Below are 21,167 nucleotides of genomic sequence, written 5' to 3' on the forward strand. Positions count from 1 at the left end.
CATGGAGGGAGATAATGTTACCCAGTGCGTTAGGAAACGGGCGATGGCTGCCACTGTTAAATCAAAGTGTGGGTTTCATCTCCCTCCTGCCCCTTTGTCTTCGAGTGTTTCAACTGACTTTGACCCAATGGGTTGGTTACCTTTGCATCCTCCATGGCGCGGGCCAGATCTGCTTCCCCCTCCTCTCGGTTCCCCTTTCAGAAAAACACAAAACAACGTCGTTAGTGCAAGGAGACGTCAAGACCATTTCGACGATAATCACCTGACTATAGCATGATAGGCAAAGATGATGAATAAGAGCATTATGAAAGGAATGGACACTGAGCCTTAAGGTGGCACGGTGGTTCAGTGGTTAGCACTGCTGCCTCACAGCGCCAGGGACCCGGGTTCGATTCCAGCCTCGGGTAACTGTCTGTGTGGAGTTTGCACGTTCCCCCCACCGTGTCTGCGTGGGTTTCCTCCCACAATTGAAAGATGTGCAGGTCAGGGTGAATTGCCCATAGTGTTCAAGGATGTGTAGGTTAGGTGCATTAATCAGGGGTAAATATTTGATATAGGTTAGGGGAATAGGTCTGGGTGGGCTTCTTTTCGGAGGGTCGGTGTAGATTTGTTGGGCCGAAGGGCTTGTTTCCACACTGTCAGTATTCTATGAAAAGGGCCTTTGGTCAATTCCTTTGAAAAGAGATGGTAAGGAAAAGGTTGGTTTTAGAGAGTGACTCATAATAGGAAAGAGATGGAGATGGTCATTGAGGGGGGATTCCAGAGCTCAGGGCAATGTCGGACTGATCTCTAGCCAGCTGCTGGAGTTTGACATTAGACACTAAGGGTTTCATTGAGAATAGGTTCAATACAAGACTTACCTCTGGGCTGAAATAACTCCACTAAGGCCAGTATCCCATTACCAAGTTACTCAATCATTAGACATGATACTGACCCAACTAGCTCAGAGCCAGGGTAAACAGAATCCCTGACATACCCACACTACAGCCTAACAGCAGTAGTGCTTATTTTTCCCCCGCACCCATGGTGTGTCTGTGCAGGTGTCGGACACAGTGAAGAACAATGAGTGTGTAAATCTTTATTTCTATTCCACCATCAGGAAGAAAGGAAACACCCGAGTGTCCAGTGATAAGCAGCGCCCTTCACATCAAAGGGCAAGTCATTCCAGTTTCTATCTGTCAGCCAGCACTCCCTGACTGGACTGGGTTAACAGCTCAATCAGGGAACTCACATTCTATGAGGTCCACCTGGTTGAACTCGTTCTGTTCTCTACAGCTACCTCCTAACCACAAACCCAGCGGTCTCTGATTGACTCTTTTCAAATAACTCAAATAAACCAAACAGAACCAAGTTAACAATTGACAGGCCCCTCCCCGAAGGGACATTGGCTCGAAGGATCACAATCTCAAAAGCAGCATTGCATCAAAAGGAAAGCTGACGGAGTTAGAGTTTATGGAATGTGATTGGATGGGAGACGATTCACTTCAGTGAGAAACTTCACATGAGCCAGGGACACCTCAAGCTACCTCTCCAAGGGCAACTGGGCTTAGATAGAAACATAGAGGATAGGAGCAGGAGGAGGCCGTTCGGCCCTTTCAGCCTGTTCTGCCACATCACGATCACGGCCTAATCCTGCTTTCTCTCTGTAACCTTCGATCCCGTTTGTCCCAACTGCTATGTCTAGCCGCCTCCTGAATACATTCAATGTTTTGGCATCAACCCCTTCCTGTGGTCACGAATTCCACAGGCTCACCACTCTCTGGGTGAAGACATGTCCCCTCATCTCCATCTTAAATGGTCTACCCTGAATCCTCAGACTGTGATCTCTGATTCTGGACACACCTACCATCAGGAACATCCTCCCTGCATCTACCCTGCCCAGTCCTGTTAGAACTTTATAAGCGTCTGTAAGGTCCCCCTCCTCATTTGTGTGAACTTCAGTGAACTTCCCGGGAGCAGCCTGATCAATCTTCACTAAAACCAGAGAGGTCGTTGCTACAGCAACCTCCTCGAGCACATTGATCATACGTAGAGATCCTCTGGTCTGCCTACTCCATCTCCGCTCAGAATGTCCTTTGACTCGGAGCATGGGAAAACAGTTCCTTTAGCCCGAGGAACTGAATCTAACTCCTTCCTGAAAACATTCAATGTTTTGGCCTCAACCACTTCCTGTTGCAGAGAATCCCACAGGCTCCCCACTCCCTGGGTGAAGACATGTCTCCTCAGCTCAGCCCTGAATGGCCTACCCTGTATCCTTACACTGGACTTCCTGGTCATTGGGAACATCCTTTCGTCCTTCAGGAGGATGCTCTAGGTATTAAACTGGGTTGCAGTTTGAGACACCGTTTCACAGCTGGGAGGATGACACCGTATTTCAGTGGTTAGCACTGCTGCCTCACGGAACCAGGGACCTGGGTTCGATTCCACCCTCGGGTGACTGTCTGTGTGGAGTTTGCACATTCTCCCCGTGTCTGTGCGGGTATCCTCTGGCCGCTCCAGTTTCCTCCCACAATCCAAAGATGTGCAGGTCAGGTGAATTGGCCATGCTAAATTGCCCAGATTGTCCAGGGATGTGTAGGTTAGGTGTATTAGTCAGGAGGAACTGTAGAGAAATGGGTCTGGGTGGGTTACTCTTCAGAGGGTCAGTGTTGACTTGTTGGGCAAAGGGCCTGTTTCCATTCTGTACGGATTCTAAATAAACTGATGCTAGGTCAGATTGTTCATTTAAAATCTGAGTTGAGTCAGGGTGAGCAATGTATTGGCCTGTTACTGACTGTCACGGTTTGATTAAGACATGGTGGATAAACAAAGGCGGTCTTCCAGGACCCTGCTAGATCTGGAATACTGCAAAACGATGCCAACTTCCATGGTGGAGTAGCTCCACGCTGACTATTTGCTGCCTGTCACCAGACCTGAACTGGGAGGGATGGGAGGGGTTGCTATTTAAGCGCGGGTGCAGAGAGGAGCCAAAGCCCCCTGAACAGTAACTGAGCATGAAAGCAATCACACAGGTTAACACACGTCTCTGGTCATCTCCACAATGATGCAGGGTGATGGCTAAGATGTTACATTCCAGGTGTATGGAGCTCTACTGAGATCCCTCCGGACTTTAATTCCAGGCACCAGACCTCAGGAAGGGCAAGTGCTGTTGGAAGGAGTAAGCTGGGATGCCTCAGGATGAAACTGGGGGTGACATAAAGGTGCAATGCAGCAAGGTTTTATCGACCAGGCCCAGATTTCCCTCACTATAAATGATTCAGTGATGATCGAACGAAGGCAGTTACACTGTCCTCGTCAACCCCACAAGATCCACAGACTGGATTCTGGCAAGACTTTAGTTTGCGATTTAGGAACGTGGTTAATAATGTGATAATAAACAGGCTAGCATGGCTCTGACCTTAACGCAGGACACAAGGGAGATTTCCCCACTCCAGTTCAAAAACAGCACCGGAGCAGCACTGGTAGAGCATCGGATTTAGGATCCCGTTGGAAAGACAGCACCTCCGAAACACCTGGAGTATGGAGTTCACCCTCCACCAGGTTCACTCCCTCAGCACTGACCCTCCAACAGTGCAACACTCCCTCAGTACCGACCCTCTGACAGTGTGGCTCTCCTGCAGTATTGACCCTCTGACAGTGCGGCGCTCCCTCAGCACTGACCCTCTGACAGTGCAGTACTCGCTCAGCACTGACCATCCAACAGTGCAGCACTCCCTCAGTACTGACCCTCTGACAGTGTGGCAGTCTCTCAGTACTGACCCTCCAACAGTGCAGCACTCCTTCAGCACTGACCCTCCGACAGTGTGGCACTCCCTCAGTACTGACCCTCTGACAGTGCGACACTCCCTCAGTACTGACCCTCCAACAGTGCAGCACTCCCTCAGTACTGACCCTCAGACAGTGCAGCACTCCCTCAGTACTGACCCTCCGATAGTGCAGCACTCCCTCAACACTGACCCGCTGACATTGCAGCACTCCCTCGGAACTGACCCTCTGACAGAGCAGCACTCCTTCAGCACGGTGGCACATGGGCGGCACGGTGACACAGTGGTTAGCACTGCTGCCTCACGGCATCAGAGACCTGGGTTCAATTCCCGCCTCAGGCGACTGACTGTGTGGAGTTTGCACTTTCTCCCCGTGTCTGCGTGGGTTTCCTCCGGGTGCTCCGGTTTCCTCCCACAGTCGAAAGATGTGCGGGTCAGGTGAATTGGCCATGCTAAATTGCTGTAGTGTTAGGTAAGGGGTAAATGAAGGGGTATGGGTGGGTTGCGCTTCGGCGGGTCGGTGTGGACTTGTTGGGCCAAAGGGCCTGTTTCCACACTGTAAGTAATCTAATCTAATCTAAAAGCACTGACTTGGTACTGACCCTCTGACAGAGCAGCAATCCCTCAGTACTGACCCTCTGACTGCAGCACTCCCTCAGTACTGACCCTCTGACAGTGCAGCTCTCCCTCAGTACTGACACTGACAGTGCGGCACTCCCTCAGTACTGACCCTCCTACAGTGCGGCACTCCTTCAGTACTGACCCTCTGACAGTGCAGCACTCCCTCAGTACTGACCCTATCACAGTGTGGCAGTCCCTCAGTACTGACACTGACAGTGCGGCATTCCCTCAGTACTGACCCTCCTACAGTGCGGCACTCCTTCAGTACTGACCCTCTGACAGTCAGCACTCCCTCAGTACTGACACTGACAGTGCGGCACTCCCTCAGTACTGACCCTATCACAGTGTGGCAGTCCCTCAGTACTGACACTGACAGTGCGGCACTCCCTCAGTACTGCAGTGGGACTTGAGCCCAGGACCTAGTAGGTCAGAAACAGTCACTGAGCCACAACTGATCACGGTGATTACAAAAGTGCAAAAGGGACAGAAATTGTTTGATCTGTGAAAGCGAGTCCTGATGAGGTATTCGATTCTCCAATGACTGCCGAGCTACCTAGGGACGAGCAGATGATTCTTCACACAAACCTCACCCTCTGCCTCCCCAAAACACATCAAGGTCACAGGTCATGTTAAATTTCCAAATCAAAGCTTGATCCATATCGATATTGATGCGAATGTTAAGAGTTCAGGAACCGAGGCAGCTAAATCCGGTTGAGTCCATGAATCTAATTGAACAGCAGAGCTGGTTAGAGGGGCTGATTAGCCTCCTCCCTTCACAAGGCTCCTTCGGAGGATTTAGCTCCCATGAGGACAGGAGAGAAACAGATTTTGAGGCAATTTTAGCAAGAAACTTTGAAGAGAACTAAGACACCTTTAGTTCTAACGTTAAATAGTTTGAGTGTGTCTAGTTTGATACAATTGAGTGCGGTTGAGTTGAACATCATTCAATTCCATTCACAACACAAAGGACCAGGTTGTGAAACCTGAAAGGGTTCTGAAACGATTTACAAGGATGTTGCCGGGTTTGGAGGGTTTGTGCTACAGGGAGAGGCTGAACAGGCTGGGGCTGTTTTCCCTGGAGTGTCAGAGGCTGAGGGGTGACCTTATAGAGGATTACAAAATCATGAGGGGCACGGATAGGGTGAATAGTCAAGGTCTTTTTCTCAGGGTAGGGGAATCCAAAACTAGAGTGGGTAGGTTCAAGGTCAGAGGGGAGAGATTTAAAAGGAACCTAAGGGGTACCTTTTTCACACAGAGGGTGGTACGTGTATGGAATGAGCTGCCAGAGGAAATTATGGAGGCTGGTACAGTTACAACATTTAGAACATAGACCATAGAACAGTACAGCACAGAACAGGCCCTTCAGCCCACGATGTTGTGCCGACCATTGATCCTCATGTGAGGTAAACCTAATGTACGAGCCCTCAAATTTCTGTGACCATATGCATATCCAGCAGTCTCTTAAATATCCCCAATGACCTTGCTTCCACAACTGCTGCTGACAACGCATTCTATGCTCCCACAACTCTCTGTGTAAAGAACCCACCTCTGACATCCTCTCTATACTTTCCGCCAAACAGCTTAAAACTATGACCCCTCGTGTTAGCCATTTCTGCCCTGGGAAATAGTCTCTGGCTGTTGACTCTATCTATGCCTCTCATTATCTTGTATACCTCAATTAGGTCCCCTCTCCTCCCCCTTTTCTCCAATGAAAAAATCAGAGCTCAGTCAACCTCTCTTCATAAGATAAGCCCTCCAGTCCAGGCAGCGTCTTGGCAAACCCCCTCTGAACCCGCTCCAAAGCATCCACATCTTCCTATAAAAGGCATCTGGATGGGTACATGAAAGGGCCAAGTGCTGACAAATAGGACTAGATTAGATTAGGATATCCGGTCAGCATGGACGAGTTGGACCGAAGGGTCTGTTTCTCTGTGTCTCTATGCAGAGTGCTCCCATAGGCCAGCCTCTCTGATTTAAAAATAATTTTCTGTGATATCAAGCCTTACACGACTTCAGCACATTCCAAACTCTTTGGTCTTCATTTCATTCGACAACGTGTGAAGTCTCAGAATTATTCCAGAAATAAAATATATTTAAGAAAAATAATACTTGACTTTTGTTTGAAAAGGCCCTCAGAGGTCCTGCTCCAGTACTGTCTAAAACATTCCAATTTCTGTTTCCTAAACTCCAGGAGAATCCGAGAGAGTTGGGAACTCTGTATGGTCCAGGCTCCCAGCTACTCAGGCACTCCCCGGCTATGGGGAGGTTTTGGAGAGAGTGCCACTGACACCCAGTGGCCACATCCTGAGACTGCAGCTCACAGAATTTACTGTCAGGAATTACAGGAAGGATATTATTAAACTGGAGAGGATTCAGAAAAGATTTACCAGGGTGCTACCAGGTATGGATGGTTTGAGTTATAAGGAGAGGTTGGATGGGCTGGAACTATTTTAACTGGAGCGCAGGAGGCTGAGAGGTGACCTTATAGAGGTTTATTAAATTATGAGAGGTATAGATCGGGAAAATTACCCGCTATTTCCCTAAGGGTGGGGGATTTCAAGACCAGGCGACTTATTCTTAAGGCCAGAGGGGAAACATTTAAAAAAGACCTGAGTAGCAATTTTGTTTTTGAAATAACACAGAGTGGTTTGTGTGGGGAGTGAACGTCCCTAGGAAGTGGTGGATGTGGACACTGTTACAACATTTTAAAAAAACATTTGAATCGGTTAGTGTCATAGAATCATAGAGATGTACAGCACGGAAACATTCCCTTTGGTATAACCCGTCTATGAGGACCAGATATCTTAAATTTATCTTGTCCTGTTTGCCAGCAATTGGCCCAGATGCCTTTTAAATGATGAAATTGTATCAACCTCCATCACTTCCTCTGGACCAGTCCTGAAGAAGGGTTACACCCAAAATGTTGACTTCCCCAACCCTGGTGCTGCCTGGCTTGATGTGTTCTTCCAGCCTCCTGCTCGTCTACCTTGGATTCCAGCATCTGCAGCTTTTTGACTCCATCATTCCCTCTGGCAGCTCATTCCATACACAAACCACTCTCTGAGTGAAACAGTTGCCTCTTAGGATACTTCTTTATCTTTCCCCTCTCACCCTAAACCTATGCCCTCTAGTTCTGGGCTCCCCACCCCAGGGAAGAGACCTTGTCTTTTTATCCTATCCATGCCCCTCATGATTTTATAAACCTCTATAAGTTCACCCCTCAGTCTCCGACACTGCAGGGAAAACAGTCCCAGCCTATTCAGCATCTCCCTCTCACTCAACCCCTCCAACCCTGGCAACATCCTTGTCAATCTTTTCTGAACCTTTTCAAGTTTCACATCATCTTCCCGATAGGAAGGAGACCAGAATTGCACGCAATATTCCAACAGTGGCCTAACCAATGTCCTGTACAGCCGCAACATGACCTCCCAACTCCTGTACTCAATACTCTGACCAATAATGACAAGCGTACCAAACACCGCCTTCACTACCTTTCTCAGATCTCCTCTAAACTATTTGATCCTCACCTTTAACCTATGCCCTCTGCTCTCAGACACATACCTATGACTCTGGAAATTACAGAATCATAGAATCTTTACAATCTGTCAAGGAAAGGCCGCCAGCATTCTCGAAGACCCATCCCACCCTGGCAATGTTTTTCTCGACCTCTACCATCAGGGAGAAGGTACAGAAGCCTGAACACACGCACCAGCCGGTTTCATAACAGTTTCTACCCTCCTGTTGTTAGAATACTGAATGGACTCACAAACTCAGAACATTCACCTGTACCTGTGTTTTTGTTTTTGCTGCTGTATTCCTATTATTTACTATCTCTGCTACTTAACTCTGTGATCGGCCTGTATTGCTGACAAGGCAAAGCTTTTCAGTGTGTCTCAGTACACGTGACAATAAATTCAATTCAATGCAATGTGGGAGCAGGCCAATCGGCCCCTCAAGTACGCACTGACCCTCCGAACAAGACCCCACCCTTAAGGGAGTCGGCCAGGTGGATGAAATGTTAAAGGAGGATTTGGAACATGTGGTTTTTTTGCCTGATGCATAGACCTTAAAAACGGGAAAGTTACAGTGAAGCTGTATATAAAGTTAGTTAGGCCACAGCGAGAGTACTGTGTGTAGTTCTGGAACCTATATTATAGGAGGGATGTGATAGCTCTGGACAGGGGACAGGGGAGATTTGCCAGGACGTTGTCTGGTCTAGGGATAGATTGGACAGACTGGGGTTCCTTTCCTTACAAGCAGAAGAGACTGAGGTGGGGTTGGGGGGGGGGGGGGGGGGGGGGGGGGGGGGGGGGGGGGGTCATGTTTGAGATGTTTACAATAACGAGGGACACACAGGTGAACACAAAAAAACTTTTCTCCCTGGTGTCCGGATCAGTGACAGTTGCATCAGGGGGTCATAGGGTATAGACTTAAGGTCAGGGGCAGGAGGTTTAAAGGGAATGAGAGGGAAAGCTTTTACACCCGGAGGGTGGTGAGAATTTGCCTGTAAGGGGGGGGGGAGGCAGAAACCCACATCACATTGAAGAAGGATTTTGATGTGCACGTGTGAGGCTAGAATCGGTGGCTCAGTGGTTAGCTCTGCTGCCTCACAGCGCCAGGGACCTGGGTTCGATTCCTACCTCAGGCAACTGCCTGTGTGGAGTTTGCACGTTCTCCCCATGTCTGTGCAGGTTTCTTCCGGGTGCTCTGGTTTCCTCCCACAGTCCAAACATGTGTAGGTTAGGGGGATTGGCCATGCTGGGATGTGTAGGTTAGGTGCATTAGTCAGGGGTAAATATAGGGCAGGGGAATAGGTCTGGGTGGGTTACTGTTCGGAGGGTCAGTTTGGCCTTGTTGGGCCGAAGGGCCTGTTTCCACACTGTAGGGAATCTATTATGCGAAAGTACACAAGGCTACTGGCCAACTGCTGGGAAATGGGATTAGAATAGTTAGATGGCTATTTCCACGACTCTAATGTAATTCTAATCCCATTGGTGTAAAGATTGTATCGAGAGCACCCCAGGAGTTTGTACCTGAATCAGTGAAATCAGGAGTCTCTTAAAGTGGCCAGATGTATCCATGCTTATGTCATCCTCTAGACTCTTGTGGTAGGCTGTGGAGAAAAGGCAGGTGAGGTTACCACAACAACACAAGTTATCAGTAAGGTGATCGTCATTGCACTATCAGCCCTGAGTTAAAAGGTGACAGGTTCCCCTCCCCGAGAGTCGAATCCAGACCAGAGGCCCACCCTGTGCAGTGCTGACCCGAGTCAACAAACCCTGGTCTGAGCCTCAGGGCGGTTGCAAAATATTTAATAATCCCAAAGAGAAGGAAGCAATAAAAAAAACAGTCAGTCATACTTAGGGATGAATATGCTGGGTTGTACTGGGTCATATTGGGTTGTACTGGGTCACATTGGGTTGTACTGGGTCACATTGGGTTGTACTGGGTCATATTGGGTTGTACTGGGTCACATTGGGTTGTACTGGGTCATATTGGGTGTACAGCATCATACTGGGCCGTATTGGGTCATACTGGGTTGTACTGGGTCATACTGTGTTGTACTGGGTTGTACTGGGTCATACTGGGATGTACTGGGTTGTACTGAGTCATACTGGGTTGTATTGGGTCATACTGGGATGCACTGGGTCATACTGTGTTGTACTGGGTCGTACTGGGTTGTACTGAGTCATACTCAGTCGTAGCCAGAGAGTGGTGGGCCTGTGGAATTCATTGCCACGGAGTGCAGTGGAGGCCAGGACGCTAAATGTCTTCAAGGCAGAGATTGATAGATTCTTGTTGTCTCGAGGAATTAAGGGCTACGCGGAGAATGCTGGTAAGTAGAATTGAAATGCCCATCAGCCATGATTGAATGGCGGAGTGGACTCGATGGGCCGAATGGCCTTACTTCCACTCCTATGTCTTATGGTCCTGGGTTGTACTGGGTCATACTGTGTTGTACTGGGTTGTACTGGGTCATACTGGGGTGTACTGGGTTGTACTGGGTCATACTGCGTTGTACTGGGTCATACTGGGGTGTACTGGGTTGTACTGGGTCATACTGCGTTGTTCTGGGTCATACTGGGTCGTACTGGTCCTTCATTTATAATTACACAAGATGAGTTGGGGCCCTGTGTCCCATTTGCCTATTTGATTGACTTTTCCCAGCCAGGAGCAGGACTCGGGGGAAGGAGGGGGGATGTTATTGGAACCATGATGTGTCCCTCAGCAGGTATGACAGAAACAGAATCACACCCTCCTTCCTCCCTCCCTCCTCCCATCATTACTTCATCGTTTTCTGTAGGTCCCTCAACAGCTGAGGCACAGGCCTGTTCCTGGGGATCCACAAATTGGACAAATCCTGTGGTTTTACAGGAACCTGTCTTTCCTGGAACAGGTCACAGAGTGAAAGGGAGGCGATACCAACTGCTAGTCTGAGACCAACAATCCAGAACCTCCGCCTAACGCTCTGGGGAGATGTCTCCCACACGGCAGAGGGTGACATAAGAAATCAATTCAAATCTGGAATTAGCAGTGAAATGGTGAGAATGCAACATTGTCAACGGTTGGAAAATCCTGTCAGGTTCACTGACATCCTCCCAGGAAGGGAATCTGCTGTCTTTTCCCGGTCTGGCCTAAATGTGACTCCAGACTCACAGCAATGTGGCTGACTCTTAACTGGCCCCTGAAATGCCCCTAGAAAGCTTTTCAATTCAACAACAGCAGCGATGGACAACAAATGGTGGCCTAGCCACTGACACCCACACGCTGTGAAACAAATTAAAATAATTAAAATCTGTAAGGCACAGGTCAGGAGTGTGATGGAGGACTCCCCACGTGCCCTGGAAGGGGGGCAGCTCCAACAACACTCCAGAGACTCAACACTGTCTAGGACAAACCACTTGATTAGCATCACATCCAAAAGCATCCCACTCCCTCCACACTGATGCTCAGTAGCAGCAGTGTGTAATATCTACAAGAAGCGCTGCAGAAATTCACCAAAGGACATTAGACAGCACCTTCCAAACCAACAATTTCTATCACCATGGAAACATACAGGCTTCACTCCAAGCCACTCACCACCCTGACCTGGAAATATATTGCCGTTCCTTCACGGTCACTGGGTCAGAATCCTCGAAACCTGTTCCCTTATTTGTTCATGGGATGTGGGTGTCACAGACTTGACATTTATTGCCCTCCCCCTATTGTTCAGAGCGCAGCTAAGAGTCAGCCACACCACTATGGCACTGGGGTCCTATCCCCTCCTCACAACATTGTGGGTCAACCCACAGACTGCAGCGGTTCAAGAAGGCAGCTCACCCCCACCTTCTCAAGGGGCAACTAGGGACGGGCAGTAAATACTTGCCCAGTCAGCGACACTCAGGGCTCAGTAACTACTTTTCCAAAGAATATCTCACCTTCCCCCACCTCACAAGGACTGAAATCAGTTTCCTTACATATTTTCACTCACCATCCTTGTAAGCTTCATTGATCATTCTTATCTCCTGGTTTGTTCTTGTGGTTAGGATTTCAATCAGGGCCCTCTCGTCTGTACCCGCACCCTGTCACGAGGAAAGAAAAACGAATCAGCAGCAGAAATGTGCCATGGATTGATCCCTTTGAACCTTCTCTGATATTCACTGACTTCAAGATCCATCAGCATACAGCTTGGATATACTCGCTGACAGCACCTTTATATCTGCCGTGTGGGCGGCACGGTGGCACAGTGGTTAGCACTGCTGCCTCACAGCGCCAGAGACCCGGGTTCAATTCCCGACTCAGGCGGCTGACTGTGTGGAGTTTGCACGTTCTCCCCGTGTCTGCGTGGGTTTCCTCCGGGTGCTCCGGTTTCCTCCCACAGTCCAAAGATGTGCGGGTCAGGTGAACTGGCCATGCTAAATTGCCCGTAGTGTTAGATAGGGGTAAAAATGTAGGGGTATGGGTGGGTTGCGCTTCGGCGGTTCGGTGTGGACTTGTTGGGCCGAAGGGCCTGTAAGTAATCTAATCTCTGAGAGACAGATTCTAAAGAGCCAGCAAACTTGACCATTTGGGGAGGGGGTGGAGAGTTCGAGGTCGAGTGGACACTAACAATTTCTCCAGAGGAACCAGAGCTGGGATTGAGCTCCACAAATCAGCGAAGGTTCAGGGGTCTTACAGAGGGGTGTCAGACACTGAGGACAACTGATAGGAGAAAGGAGGGGAACCAGCTTCCACTGACAGTGAGGGACAATAACTGCCCAGATACCTTTTGGACAGAGGGATCAGTAACTGGAGGGAGGGCTGGGGTTTATTGATCTAACATGATCAGCAGGAGGACAAGACAGGAGGTGAGGAAACATTTGTTTTACCTGGAGGGAGCCTGGGTCTGCAGCTTCCTGCCTGAAAGGGAGGTACATAAAACTTCGGAGCAGGAGTAGACCATTCAGCCCATCAAGTCTGCTTCACTATTCATTGAGATCATGGTTGATCTGATAGTCCTCAAATCCATTTTCCTGCCTTATCCTCGGGACCATTGATTCCCCCTTACTGATTAAACATATGTCTCCTCCACCTTACATATGCTCAATGCCCCAGAATCACAGACTCACAGAATCCCTACAGTGTGGAAACAGGCCATTCGGTCCAACAAGTCCACACTGACCCTAGTAGGGTGGCACGGTGGTTAGCACTGCTGCATCACAGCGGCAGGGTCCTGGGTTCAATCCCACCCTCGGGTGACTGTCTGTGTGGAGTTCGTACATTCTCCCCGTGTCTGTGTGGGTGTGCTCCGATTTCCTTCCACAGTCCAAAGATGTGCAGGTTAGGGGGATTGGCCATGCTAGAGTGTCCAGGGATGTGTAAGTTAGGTGCATTAGTCAGGGGTAAATGTAGATTAATAGGGTCTGGGTGGGTTACTCTCCAGAGAGTCAGTGTGGACTTGTTGGGCCAAATGGCCTGTTTCCACATTGTCAGGATTCTATGACTCTGTATATTGAGTATATTTAAGGCGGAGATTGACGATGTTTAATCAGTAAGGGGGAAAATCAAGGAACCTGAGGAGAAGGCAGGTGGCTCAGCAGTTAGTACTGCTGCCTCACAGTACCAGGGTCCTGGGTTCAATTCCGACCTCGGGCGACTGTCTGTGTGGACTTGTTGGGCCGAAGGGCCTGTTTCCACACTGTAGGGAATCTAATCGAATCAAAAATGGATTTGAGGATAATGACATTCCTCTTGTGGTAAAGAGACCCATAAATTCCCTACCCACAAGAAACAAATCCCTCCCCATCTCTGTCTTAAATATGCAAACTCCTATTCCGAGATGATGCCCTCTGGTCCTGATCTCTCCCACAAAGGGAACCAATCTTTCTGTGTCTATCCTGTCATGTCCCCCTGTCTATTTCAGTAAGGTCACCTTTGATTCTTCGAAACCCCACCGAACTCTACAGGCTGGAGAAACTCAGCAGGTCTGGTAGCCTTTGTGCTATTGTCCCTGAGTTCTGAAGGGTCACTGGATCTGAAACATTAACTCTGATTTCTCTGCACAGACCTGCTGAGCTTTTCCAGCAATTTCTGTTTTTGTTTCTGACTTCCAGCATCCACTGTTCTTTAGTTTTGTTTTGTTCAGTATCAAACCAGATCATGTCATTGTGGTTTTTGGGAGGCAGCCGTTCAGGGATTAGTTGCTGTGTTTCTGATACTCTGGGCCTGGTACTCGCAGGTTCTTGCTATGTTTGTTCAGGACAGTTAAGGGCTTGCTGTTCCCATGGTGATGGTACAGCACCTGGGAGAAAGTAAGGATAGATAGAGTCATAGAGACGTACAGCATGGAAACAAACCCTTCGCTCCAACTCGTCCATGCTGACCAGATATCCCAACCCAATCTAGTCCCACCTGCCAGCACTCAGCCCTCTAAACTCTTCCTAATCATATACCCATCCTGATGCCTTTTAAATGTTGTCATTGTGCCAGCCTCCACCATCTTCCTCTGGCAGCTCATCCTGGTCCTCACCCCCAATAATGTTTCCTTCAACTCCTCCCATTTCCTCCAAATCCAGGGGGTGGCCATGGGCACCTGCACAGGCCCCAGCTACACCTGTCTCTTGGTCGGCCATATTGGACAGTCCCTCTTCGGTACCTACACAGGCCCCAACTGTGCCCAACTCTTCCACCGTTACATCGATGACTGCATTGGTGCAGCATCCTGCACTCAGGCTGAGCTGAAGCAGTTCATCGACCTCACCCACAAATTCAACCCCACCCTCAAATTCACTTGATCCATCTCGGGCACCTCCCTCGCCTTCCTTTGACCTCTCCATTTCCACCTCTGGCAATAGTCTCCAGATGGATATTTACTATAAACCTACAGACTCCCACAACTACCTGGACTACACCTCCTCCCACCCAGTATGCTGCAAGAACTCCATCCCATTCTCCCAATTCCTCTGCCTCCACCGCATCTGCTCGGATGAGGAGACATTCCACTCGCGAGCTTCCCAGATGGCCACCTATTTCGAACAACATGATTTTCCTCCCTCCATCATCCAGATATCCCACTGCCACACCACCTCCATTCCCCGTTCCGCTGCTCTAACCACACCCCCCACGCAATAAAGACAGAGTCCCCCTTGGCCTCACCTACCACCCCACTGATCTCCACATCCAATGCATCATCCTTAAACACTTCTGACAACTCCAACTAGACCCCACCAAAAACATCTTCCCTCCCCACCCCTCTCTGCCTTCCACATGGACCGTTCCCTTCCACAGTCCTTAGTTTGCACCACTTTCCCCGCTGACCACCCTCCGAACCCCCAGGTACCTTCCCCTGCAACCGGAAAAGATGCAAAACCTGCTAGTACACCACCCCCTCACCTCTATCAGGGACCACAACAGTCTGTCCAGGTGAGACAGAGGTTCAACTGCCTCTTTTCCAATCTGGTTTACTCCCCGATGTGGTCTTCTCTACATCGGGGAGACCGAACATAAATTCAGGAAACGGTTCTCCAAGCATTTCAACCGGGCTCACAGGGGCCAACTGGACCCCCAGTCACCACCCATTTTAATTCCCCTTCCCACTTCCTTTCTGACATGATCATCCTTGGCCTCCTCCATTGCCACAATGAACCAAACTGCAAATTGGAACAACACGGGTGGCACGGTGCCTCACAGCGCCAGAGACCCGGGTCCAATTCCCGCCTCAGGCGACTCTCTGTGTGGAGTTTGCACGTTCTCCCCGTGTCTGTGTGGGTTTCCTCTGGGTGCTCCGGTTTCCTCCCACAGTCCAAAGATGTGCAGGTCAGGTGAACTGGCCATGCCACATTGCACGTAGTGTTGGGTAAGGGGTAAATGTAGGGGATTGGGTCTGGGTGGGTTGCGCTTCGGAAGGTTGGTGTGGGCTTGTTGGGCTGAAGGGCCTGTTTCCACACTGTAAGTAAGTAACAGCCCACAGTCCAGAGGACTCAACATTGAGTTCTCCAATTTCAAATAACCTCCCTTCCCATCCCCCTCGACTCGCTTCCCACCTCCCTTCCACGGCTCCCTGCCACCAACTGGATTCATCCCTCACATTGACCAACCAGGTCATACCCTTTACCCTATCCCCACCTCACCCCCTGACTCCACCACCCCCTTTATCTGCAGCTCTCCTTACACCCTCCCCCTAGTCCCCTGAGGAAGGGTTACACGTGAAACACTGACTTCTCCACCTCCTGATGCTGCCTGGCTTGCTGTGTTCTTCCAGCCTCCTGTTTATCTACCTCAGATTCCAGTATCTGCCGTATCTTTGTCTCATTCCACACACGCACCACCCTCTGTGTGAAAAGATTGACCCTTAAGCCCCTTTTATATCTTTCCCTTCTCACCCTAAACCTATGCCCTCTAGTTTTTGGCTTCACTACCTAGGGGAAAAGACCTTGTCTATTTATCCTATCCATGCCCCCCATGATATTATAAAACTCAGCCTCCGACGCTCCAGGGAAAACAGCCCCAGCCTGTTCAGCCTCTGCCTGTAGCTCAAACCCTCCAACCCTGACAACATCCTTGTAAATCTTTTCTGAACCCTTTCAAGCTTCACAACATCTTTCCGATAGGAAGGAGACCAGAATTGCATGCGATATTCCAACAGTGACCTAACCAATGTAAAGATGCTGGAGGTCAGAGTCGAAAAGTGTGGTGCTGGAAAAGCACAGCAGGTCAGGCAGCATCTGAGGAGCAGGAGAGTCGATGTTTCAGGCATAAGCCTTTCATCAGGTGCAGCCTCTAGGCCAGGACCAGAGGAAGGTACAAAGACACAGTGTCCGTCCTCACCTTGATAGCTTTCTGCAGCTGCTTCGCATCAAACTGAGCCGGAGTCATCAACAAACCGAGCAGAATCTTCTGCAGTGGTCCACCCACCTCCGACTTCACGTCTGCCATCAGGTCCTGGGAGAGAGAACACACCAGCAGAGACCGTCACAGCAAGTGGACAGGACTGGATCAGAGTGCCATCTCCTAAATGGTTCTCCATGGAAACTGCCTCACCCACCTGAGACCTTACCTCTCCTTCCCTCCACAAACCCCACCAAGTACTTCCACCTTTAACACCCCTCCCATTGTAACCCCACCCCCCATCACATTCCATACTCCACCCACTCTCCCCTTTAATAAACCCAAACAGATTAGTCCCACTGCCTCTTCACTCCCCATTGCCTTTAATACCTGACCCAATGTAATCCAAACTCCTCATTTACCACAACGCTCAGGTCATCACTTTCACTCACATTAGATTACAACATGCTCTGTACCACTTCTCATCACACCCACACACACACCCACATACACACACGCACACCCACCCAGACACAGACACACCCACACAGACACAGACACACCCACACAGACACACCCACCCACACACAGACACACCCACCCACACTCACATACACACACTCCCACACACATCCACATACACAGACACCCACCCACACACACCCACCCACACACCCACAGACACACCCACACACACACACACAGACACACCCACACACCCACCCACACACAGACACACCCACACCCACACACACCACTTACTCAGTGCCTTTAAAATGGAAATTTGTAAGAACACTTTTATTTCAAAGATCGGTTACATTTGACAATTCAGATTCTTAGATCAGTTTGAACCAAATGTCTCCCCACGTCCCTCCCCCGCACCGTCTCCCCACATCCCTCCCCCCCACCGTCTCCCCACAACCCCCCCCCCCACCGTCTCCCCACAACCCTCCCCCCACCGTCTCCCCACAACCCTCCCCCGCACCGTCTCCCCACATCCCTCCCCGCATTGTCTCTCGATATCCCTCACCCCCATTTTCCTCCCAAATCCCTCCGCCCTGCCTTCCCCCCATATCTCACACACCTATCTTCCCTCCTTTGCCACATAGCCCTCAAACTCACCATCTTGCCAAGTCCCTCATCTCCAAATTCAGCCCATATTTTTCACCCCAAGTTTGCACCCATCTCCCCCACATCCTGCAGACCAACTGTCCATGCTTATCATGTCCCTACCCAGCCATATCCTCCACCCCCACCTTCCAACGTATCTCTCTCTCCACCTTCACTGTATATTCCTGACCTGGCCAACTTCAAACCATTTCCTTTGCTCTCCATTAATATCTCTAAGTCCCTCGTGAAAGCCCAGCTGCTTCAATGACTATCTTTCTACAACCTCAGGTTAACTTTAAGAGTATTATTCTGTGTCTTTACTGAGACTGTGGGCTTTCTTGCATTAATTATATCCATAAATTTGTCTCTGGGTGGCACAGAGCTTGACTATTGTTGAAAACAGAGACATTTCATTCAAGTTTTTCTCTTAACGCCCATCAGGACGATCTACAAGAATACTCGTGAAGGGGAGCATTCCATCTGTTATCAGAAGAGTGTGGTTGGTTGGCAAGTGCTCTCTGTTGCCATGGATAATGTGTTGGTTTTGATAGCTTTGGTGTAATTATATCTTCATGCTGTAATTTTTCAATAATTCTACATTCGAGATTTCTCCAAAGAATCGATTCAGAGGATGCAGTGCCACAGTGAACCTACAGGTGGCACTATCACACACCGCCTCCTGATGGTTCCTGGAGGTACTGCAGATCCCCACAAATTCTCATAAACATCCAGAATGATCCAGAACACGCTGCCTGAAAGGGTGGGCGGAAGCAAATTCAATTGCATCCTTCATCTTTGAGTGAGAAGGGGATTGGGAGAAGATTGGTGTTGGGGACGGGGGGGGCACAGTGGGAGGGTTTCAGTCGTCTCTGATAATAACTCTGGGTCCAATTCTCCCTGATTACACTCTTGGAGACTGCTTTGGCACTGTTCACGCCTACAGGGTGCTAGACAAATGCATTTTGCTGTTGTTGAGTGGGGTTAATTGGATAGCTCTTTCAAAGGCACAATGGACAAGACGCACTTTAATTATTTAATGATTCTACTTAATAATTCCAGTTCAGTATCTTCCTGTCTCACAGTCAGTGTGGTCTGTGTAGAATCCAGTAAATTACAATAAAATAACCAGGTGCTGAATAATAAGGGACTGAGAGAGGCTGCCATGAGGGTGACCGGAATATAATACTGCAAATCCAGGGAGATAATGGTGTACTGATAATGTTACTGGGCCAGAAACCCAGACTAATGTTCTTGGGCTCAAATCCCACCATAGCCATACTCTCCCATTATAAAGTGATAACTGCTCTTGGGTTATCTGAGGGAACCTTTCACAGTAACCTCAGTCAGTACAGGAATTGAACCCACGCTGTTGACATCACTCTGCATTACAAAGCAACCAATCCCACTGATGCCCCACTGCAGGTAGTGAAAGGTAAATTTTAGTAAATAGCTAACTTATTGGCAATCACTTTACTACAGACCATTCTGCTGTAACACGCGTTTTGTTATTGCAAATTCACCATAATACGATTGACAAACTGGGGACACTGTTTCTCAAGCATGAACTTTTAAAGCATGTATTGATTATTACGCCATTCCGGCCCCATTAGTTTAAATGCTGCTGCTATCACACACTTTTCTTATAACACAGAATTGCACAAGAACAGAACTATCATGTCAAAGCTGTGCTTGGTTTCTCGCTCATGAGAAGTGGGCATCGCCAGTTGGGCCAGCATTTATTTCCCATGTGTAGTTGCCCCCTTGAGGTGGTGATGGTGAGCTGCCTTCCTGAACCACTGCAGTCTGTGCTATAGGAACACCCAAAGTGGCCCTAGGGAGGGAATTCCAAGATTGGGACCTAGTGACTGTCATAGAATTGTTGTAAAAACCCATCTGGTTCACCGATCCCCCTCAGGGAAGGAAATCTACCATCCTTACCCGAGGTTTCTGTGTGCGCTGAAACATATTTATACACCTTTATAATTGTTATAATTGTCTTCCAGGCTTAGCTTCTGTGTTGGTTTACTTTGCTCTGAACCTTCACCCAGGCTTAATCAATCAAACACACTTAGCATAGACCAGTCACTCACAATCAAACACAGAACAACCAAACCATAACATGGGAAGGTTTTTTTTGACAGAACTTGTGGTTGGGATTTGGAAAGCACTGAAGATACAAATTCAGCGGTTGACTTGAAAACAGAATTGGATGGATGACAGAAAGGTGGGGGAGAAACAAATAGACAGGTCTCTGAGGTTAGGACAGGAGAAGGGATTAAGTGGATAGCTGCAGCTGAGAGTCAGTCTGGGCAGTAGGCCTGATTGGTTTCATGTATGGTTGGACGAGGATGAGGAGAACAATCCCCAGTGTAGGGTGGGTTACTTACCCTGCCCAGTTGGGATTTGAACTGTTGTCTCAGTTGTTGTCTCTGTGCATTGCTTCTCTGGGTAAGTATGTTGATGATTGTTTCTTCATCAGTGCCTGAAGCAAAAGACCAGATGGACCACGTTTAGACATCATTCCACAATCCCAGCCAAAAGACCCATTAACAGAATATTTCTCCAAACACGGGAACTGGAGATGGTTAAGTCTGCACTGTGACTGCAGCTAAATCTTTTCATTTTATAAACTCGGCTGTGACTCAAACCCACACTTTTAGGGTCAACAGCAGTTCAGTTTATGGGGCTGTAGGTAGTGTCCCTGTCTCTGAGCCAGAAGTTCTGGGTTCCAATCCTACCCCAGGACTTAACCTTCCAGGAAACTGTGTGCACAATGCAACCAAACAGGTTAAATATCAAATCCTTCCAAAGGCAAGTGGTGAGAATGGGAAAGATTTCTGGTCAGTCACATAATGAAGTGAAATTGGAGTCTCCACCAGCACTATCTATAGCCGCACGACAATGTGCACAAAGTTCAAATTACTTCAGGACCTTGGATCATCATGTGACATGCTGCCACTGCATTTCAATAGTCACCACTCTCACCTCAGAACCATGGAGACTGTGGATTCAAGTCCCACTGCATAGAGATGAACAGAATCCATTGCACTACTGAAGGAGTGCGACAATGTCTGTCTCTCTGGTGCAATGCTAAATCAAGACCCCAAGTGCCCTCTCAGGCAGATCAAGGAGTTCTGATGAAGAGGAGATCCCCCTCTGCAGCCAACACCTATCCCTCAAATCAGCATCAACTAAAGCAGATCCTCTCGACTTGCCTCTGCTGTTGGTGGGAATTTGGGATTGCCTGGGATTGTGGGGACAGGTGAGAAAGTGGGGTTGAAGTGCAAGATCAGTCATGATCTTGTCGAATGGCAGGGTCGGCTCAAAGAGCTGAGTGGCCTACTCCTTACAAGGATGTGACCGGTGCTATATAAATGAATGTCCTCT

General features: G+C 48.9%; 1 protein-coding gene across 1 annotated transcript in view; it reads right to left on the bottom strand.

Moving 5' to 3' along the window:
* The window catches only part of anxa6 (annexin A6), a 105,266-nt gene that overhangs the window by 15,316 nt on the left and 68,783 nt on the right, over positions 1 to 21,167 (bottom strand). The window contains exons 16-20 of the mRNA XM_060837428.1: positions 20,168 to 20,262; positions 16,671 to 16,784; positions 11,857 to 11,947; positions 9,419 to 9,498; positions 141 to 194 (exon numbers count right to left, since the gene is read on the bottom strand). Coding sequence (XP_060693411.1) covers positions 141 to 194; positions 9,419 to 9,498; positions 11,857 to 11,947; positions 16,671 to 16,784; positions 20,168 to 20,262 — 434 coding nt within the window. The remainder of the gene's footprint in view (positions 1 to 140; positions 195 to 9,418; positions 9,499 to 11,856; positions 11,948 to 16,670; positions 16,785 to 20,167; positions 20,263 to 21,167) is intronic.

Source organism: Hemiscyllium ocellatum, chromosome 16 (genome assembly GCF_020745735.1).
Source record: "Hemiscyllium ocellatum isolate sHemOce1 chromosome 16, sHemOce1.pat.X.cur, whole genome shotgun sequence".
NCBI lineage: Eukaryota > Metazoa > Chordata > Chondrichthyes > Orectolobiformes > Hemiscylliidae > Hemiscyllium > Hemiscyllium ocellatum.